Raw genomic sequence first — 6677 nt, 5'->3', positions numbered from 1 at the left:
GTGTTTTCCAGATTGTTTTAGCCTTGTATTACTAAGCAGAATATATAAAAAAACATTGCACAGTTTTTGCCGTGTGACGACCTCGCGTGACCCCTGTACAAAGAGGCCTACAGTTGAAATGAATGGATCCACGTGCGTCTGTGATGAGTCAGGTACTTTTGCACAAACGTTAGCAAAGCGATGAACTATATAAAGTCTATATAGAAGACACACAGGGTTAGCGTAGCATCATCGGCGAGGGCTAAAACTACTGGCAACATGGGCAGGGTAATAACAAAGAGTTGGAGTTTAATAATATTCATTTGCACTGTCTCAAAATGGATACTGGAAAATATGAGCAAATGGAACTGGTTTTGGGAGAGCAACAGCTGTAGTGGTGGTAGTGGTAATAGAAGTAACTGTAGTAGTAAGGATAATAGTAGTTATATTAGTAGAGATTTTTGTTATAGCTTGAAACTTCAAATGTTTTTTTTTTTATTTAGTTTTTTAGGCAAAATATTGACAACAATGAAATTTGTTTTTCTTTTCATTCTGTTTTTTGTACTGAAAATAGTAAAAAAACCAACAACAAAAACAGGCTTACTTACTGTGAGAGGGCTTGCATCTCCACAAACTTGACTCTTATTTGGCGTGGAGCAGGACCTGTTCCTGTTTGTTTCCATGGCAATGTTGCTCTTTTGGCTATAATCTTCCACAGTATGGCCTACAACTTTTCTATCTCCATTAGGAATGTTCTGAAATATGATTTTAACAGCCTTTCTCCATGGAATCAAGCAGGTGATATGCCACCTCCAGAAAGTTACAAATTGTTCCTTTAAACTTGAAATTTTATTTACTTACTTGCCTCAAATTGAACCTTAGTATGTTTTGAACTTCTTCTAAGTTTTATTGTTATTTTAACTTCAACTTTCTTCTTCAAATTTTGTTCATTTAAACTTCCAATTTTCTATAACTTCCTTACCTCAAATCAAACCTCAGCATTTGTTCATTCCAGATCATTTTCTACGAGGAGAGAAACTTCCAGGGCCGTTCGTTTGAGAGCAGCGGTGACAGTTCCGACATCCACTCTCACCTGAGCCGCTGCAGCTCCGTTCGTGTCGACAACGGCTGCTTCATGGTCTACGACAGGCCAAACTTCAACGGGAACCAAGTCTTTCTGAGGAGGGGAGAGTACGCAGATGTGCAGAGGATCGGGAGTCTGACCGGGATGGGAGGGGCCTTTCAGATGGAGTCCATTCGCTCTTGTCGCATGATCCCTATGGTAACAACATGCAGGGATGATTAGACAGTATTAGGAACATGTTTATTAACAACTTACTAGGTCTTTGAAGTAGTTAAATTACAATTAAAACCTGCAGATTAATAGTAACTTTACTTTTCCCACAACATTATACTAAGCCAATTCATGGGTATCAGTTTCTGCTTATAAGGTGCCATTTTTCAAAAGATATAATATTTAGGTTAGTGTTAGTAGCTATGGCATAGTAGTTTCCCTCTCATTTTTTCAAATCAAATCAAAACTGCAAAATATCCTTCAAAACAAGAATATAAAATTTGAACTGATGTTTTTTAAGAAAGATTAAAAATGTAATGAAATTTTACAAGGCAAGAACATCCAAGTAACAGTAGCTCAATTGTACTGTAAAAAAAAAATCTTAAAAACAAGTTAAAAAAAAAAGAAGTAAGTATTATTTATAAGCAAAATAGTATAAGTTGATTTTTACATGCTTGGAAGTCTGAATATCCATAAGTGAAGCAGAGGTGGTCAAAATGGTCATTCTGAACAGGATATAGTTTGAAAAAAGTCTGCATGTTGTAAACTTCCAAATAAGGATAATAAATAAATAATACATTGCAAAAATACCCACAAAAGTGCAGAAATATTAGTCAGTTCACATTTGTCTGATACTTACACCTTAATCAAAGTTTAAAGTTTTCTGGTGGATTGACATACCCCAAAAAGTATATTCTTTTTTGTGAATATTCTTCCTAAACATTTTTCTCTTTATCTCTTCAGCACAGAGGCCAGTTCCGGGTCCGCGTTTATGAGCGTGAAAACCTCTTGGGTCAAATGCACGAGCTGATGGAGGACTGCGAGTCTCTGCAGGAGCGCTTCTACATGTCCGACTGTCAGTCCTGTCACGTGATGGACGGACACTGGCTGCTGTTTGAACAGAACAACTTCAGGGGGCGCCAGATGTACGTGCGCCCAGGGGAGTACCGCAGCTTCCGGGACATTGGAGGCAGTAACGTGAGCAGGATCAGCTCATTGAGGAGGATCATGGACAACTGCTGAGACAGAGAATGAGAAATATATGAGCAAATGTTGTAAAAATGTGAATTAAAAATAAGAAATTAAAAGTTGAAATACATACCTGTTGCATCTTTTCCTGAATTTCATTTCAAGACAATTTTAAACTATACAGAGAGGATTTTTTTTTTCTCAAGATAAAGATAAAAGAACATTACTCACTATAGTCCGCAGATTTTCAACCAATGTACCTTGGAAAAATGTCCAATTTGAGTTAACTATTCTGAGCAAACTTCTGAACCAAAAAAGACACAAAAATAAATACTATGAATATTATTGACCAGACCCAGTGGCACAGACATTATATACACTTTTTGGCTCAAACTGATGTTGTTTGATAATCTTTTAGTGGATGAGGTGCTACTGCAACGTTTTAACAGCAAAAGTGTGCCGTAATTAAAAAAAAAGTTTAAATATAGTTTCTTAAAGCCCCATATGTAACTTTTTTGCCATAAAACAAACTAAAATGAAAGCATGCTGTTGTTTTCTTATAGGTGTTAGGTGTGTTTATTATTATTATTGGCCCTGTTTCCATGGAAATGTTGTTCCTTTGTCATTAATATTCCACAGTATGGCATAAAACATATCTATTGCCATTGAGGATTTTGTGGTTAATATGGTTCATGGTTGGGTCAGGGTTAGGTAGCATTACAAAAAGAAACAATTACTGCGAGATGAGTGGAGTATGCATTAAGTAAATAGTCTCACCCCAGTACATATCTATTGTATGAGCAGCTCTTGAGGTCAAAATAAGTCTGCAAAGGCAACTTCTCTCTGAACCAGTATTTCTATAAAGCATCATAAGTCAGCGAGTTCATGTGTGACAGTGGATGGGGGAAAGGGGGCCGGGTGCGTTTGAAAAGAGCTGATTCTAGGGCAGATGTACAGTACAGTTTGGAAAGGGGGAGAAAGAGCTGACCAGAGCAGTGATTGTTGAGCACCACAAAGGCCCAGGTCAGAGGAGGGTTATAAATGCAGGAGAAACATTGGGGCTGTGCAGAGGAGCCACAACCACAAACATGGGGAAGGTAAGACTAATAAGGCCTTTTTTAATCAGTTATTGGGCTAATTTTATCATATCGTTATCTACATCTGGACACTGTTTATGCAATCAAAACGTGTCAGCTCCTATCTAGAAGCCATTTTGAATTAATACATATTGAACCACATCTGGACGAATGAGGGATTACACCGGAATTATTTATCATTACATATATATTTTTCTGGAGTTATATGTTTTTGATTTTGTTAAATACTCAATTTTCATAACTAAAAAAAAAGTAGAGACTGAAAGTAATAACTGCTAAATACACAGTGTCTAACCGCAAATGCCTTAGTTTAGTCCTGGTTCTGTTAAGTTAGGACTGTTGCCATAGTAACTGGCAATTTAAAACATATTAGAAGGGGAAAAGTCCTCAAAATGTTGCATATAACAAGATGAAACCCATGAATTGCTGGGTTTCAGATGACATCACAACATTCTATAGGCCAATAATAGTTAATACAGATGGGAGCAGCTAAAATGAATATTGTTAAAATGCAGCTTTTTGTTGTAATTCAAGACGTTAATTGATCTAGTCACTCATAGGAATGATCAGGTTCAACATTTCTTTACCTTTTGGACATTTCACAGCAAAATATAGTGTAATTAATAGGGAAAATTGTCTCTTGCGCCCCCATCTCACAGGACACCATCATCACATTTTAGAATCTAAGACACACCAATAGTCCTGGTTTACTCCTAGCCAAATCATATTCTCTTTCAGATCACATTTTACGAGGACCGGAACTTCCAGGGGCGTAACTATGAGTGCAGCAGTGAGTGTTCGGACCTGCACTCTCACTTCAGCCGCTGTAACTCCATCAGGGTCGACTCCGGAGCCTGGATGGTGTATGAACGGCCCAACTACAGCGGGTACCAGTACTACCTGCGCCGCGGGGAGTACCCAGATTACCAGAGGTGGATGGGCTTCAACGACTGCGTGCGCTCCTGTCGAATGATCCCAAGTGTAAGTCGGGAATGTTCACTAAGGAATACTGTTACTTTCATGGAGAATTCATCCGGGACAATTCAAAATGCGTATGGCAGGTTTTCACATTTTCCTAATTATTATTATTATTATTATTATTACTTGGTTTGGTGGGATAGTGTCTGTGGTAAATATTTATCATAGTTTTACGTCTGTGGAAAAGAAGTTAAGAAGAAGAGTGCAAAAATACAGGAAGTAGCGCTGAGTTCTAAAACAGAATCTCTCTAAATCCGCCATCAACACGGAAAAGTCCATCCAAAATGAATGAGCAATTTATGAACAAGGAATGGATTTTTTAAGTTTAAACATGAAAAGTAACAAGAAAATAAAGGTGTTTAGCTTGTTTATTTGTATTAGTCTAATCATAACTACCGGTATTGTGTAATTCAGACAAGTTTTAGCCCTTGTTTACATTATGGTTGCTAGGTAACAGTTATGAAATACCTCTAGTTATATCACATCTGCTGTCCATATCCGATCAGGAAGTAAAATTATAAACATAAATGCAAAAACTAGTAAAAGCTAGGCAAATTTTTTAGCAACAAATCTTAAATCTGATCATGAAACTATATTTTAATACAATTATTAGTCTAACCCACGTGTCAAACTCAAATGTGGCCCTTCACATCATTTTATGTGGCCCTCGACAGGGTAAATTAAAAGTTACGATGGTCTTAACATGCCATTTTATCAAGAGTTATATCATTACACAGCCATATATTTACATCTATGCAAATTAATATGCAATATTTGAAACCTGAATAAGTAATAAATACAGAAACAGTTAATTAACAAATTAAAAAAGTAGTTAAAATAGATGATTTTACATCTGGCCCTTTGAAGACAACCATTTTGTTGATGGGGCCCTCGGTGAAAATGTGTTTGACACCCCTGGTCTAACCTGTCATATGCACTTCACTTACTAATTACTAATATGGTTGTATCGATAAAAGACTAGTATTGAAAGTAGATACTCATTTCAGCAGGTACAGATACTAAACAAGTCACATTCACAGGACATAAATGAACCTTTGAGTGGTATAAAACACAGACACAGAAACAGACACAGATATAAGGCCACAGGGGAATATTAAAGTAGACTATGATTTAACGTTGAAAATCTCATTCTATTGTTTAAAAAAAGAGTTTTTATTATCATCGTGGTATCTTAATCGGTATTGAGTATCAAGTCTGTCAAGTTTGAAATGTTTGCATCGTGACAACACTAACACTAACTCCTTTTGTCAATTCCACAGCACCAGGGCTCTCATCGGATGCAGATTTACGAGCGTCCTGAGTTTGGCGGTCAGATGATGGAGTTGACCGATGACTGCCCCTCCCTTTACGACCGCTTTCACTTTAATGACATTCACTCCTGCAACGTGACCGAGGGGCACTGGATCTTCTACGAGCAGCCGCACTACAGGGGGCGCCAGTACCTCATGGGCCCGGGGCAGTATCGCCGATTCAACGAGTGGGGAGGGGTCAGTCCCAAAGTCGGGTCCATCCGCAGAATCATGTGAATGAACTTTGTCAATAAAGTTAGTTCAAAATATTAAGGGGACTGTACCCGATTTTTGTTCCATGTATTTGAGTAAAATGTATCTTGTGTTCTGCCTGCATCTAATTATACAGCGTTTGATTGTCCGAGAATCAGGAAAAGTGTAGTTAGTGTTCTAGTTGTTCTTAGCTTTACTGTGACTGGTCTCTAAAAGTTGTGAAAAACGCTTATAAACTCACCGTCGTGATTAATTAGGATGTTCAGAATAGATAAGGTAGGAGAACAATCACTACTACTGCAAACCACTAAAAATGAACTAGTTCTGTTTTTTAAGTTAAATTTAAGATTAATTTTTAAGAAAAATTTAGTACAGCATCTTTATTTTACACATAAATTTCCTGCTATATGCGACATTTTGAAGATTTTTTCACATTCAAAAGCTTTAGTAAATTGTTCATCTTTACATCAATGATTCTAATTTTGAATAATTCAGAAACCAATACGTATGTGTTCAAATTAAAATCAAAACTCAGTTCATATTTAAATCATGTCCAAAGAGGAGACTGAAAATTAACATTAGCTTTAAAACAATAACCTAAACACAAACTATTTAAAATCCAACTGTATTCATAACTTTTAAAACCCATAACCCAATAAAACACCTATTCCACTACGCCTGTACGTTTTCACTTGGAACTTTAAAAATTGGAACTTGTTGCCAGGGGACTCTTTTAGGATCTGGACACGAGAACAGGAGGTAAGAGAACAAGCAACACCATTCATGAAAACACTATAGAATACAGTAGCGCACATTGAGACTTAAAAACATTCTCAA

General features: G+C 36.9%; 2 protein-coding genes across 2 annotated transcripts; both read left to right on the top strand.

The window, feature by feature from the left end:
* Window positions 1-218: 218 nt before the first annotated feature.
* On the top strand, window positions 219-2372 carry LOC117380626 (gamma-crystallin M3-like). The gene is made up of 3 exons (XM_033977463.2): window positions 219-267; window positions 995-1261; window positions 2018-2372. The coding sequence occupies exons 1-3, from the start codon at window positions 259-261 to the stop codon at window positions 2294-2296; spliced, it is 555 nt and encodes a 184-aa protein (XP_033833354.1). The 5' UTR covers window positions 219-258; the 3' UTR covers window positions 2297-2372.
* A 904-nt stretch (window positions 2373-3276) lies between these two features.
* LOC117385141 (gamma-crystallin M2-like) lies at window positions 3277-5900 on the top strand. Its single transcript, XM_055228235.1, has 3 exons — window positions 3277-3339; window positions 4078-4320; window positions 5598-5900. Exons 1-3 carry the CDS (start codon window positions 3331-3333, stop codon window positions 5862-5864), a joined length of 519 nt encoding a protein of 172 aa, XP_055084210.1. The 5' UTR covers window positions 3277-3330; the 3' UTR covers window positions 5865-5900.
* Window positions 5901-6677: the final 777 nt, after the last annotated feature.

The sequence above is a fragment of the Periophthalmus magnuspinnatus genome, chromosome 2 (genome assembly GCF_009829125.3).
Source record: "Periophthalmus magnuspinnatus isolate fPerMag1 chromosome 2, fPerMag1.2.pri, whole genome shotgun sequence".
Taxonomy (NCBI): Eukaryota; Metazoa; Chordata; class Actinopteri; order Gobiiformes; family Gobiidae; genus Periophthalmus; species Periophthalmus magnuspinnatus.
Note: the sequence above shows the minus strand (reverse complement) of the source record. Positions and strands in the feature narration are given on the sequence as shown.

What these genes read in the sequence shown, in the direction of transcription:
- LOC117380626 (XM_033977463.2), top strand. An exon ending in CTTGTCGCATGATCCCTATG is followed by an intron (nt 1,262 to 2,017) that starts GTAACAACATGC and finishes TTATCTCTTCAG; the next exon opens with CACAGAGGCCAGTTCCGGGT.
- LOC117385141 (XM_055228235.1), top strand. An exon ending in CCTGTCGAATGATCCCAAGT is followed by an intron (nt 4,321 to 5,597) that starts GTAAGTCGGGAA and finishes TCAATTCCACAG; the next exon opens with CACCAGGGCTCTCATCGGAT.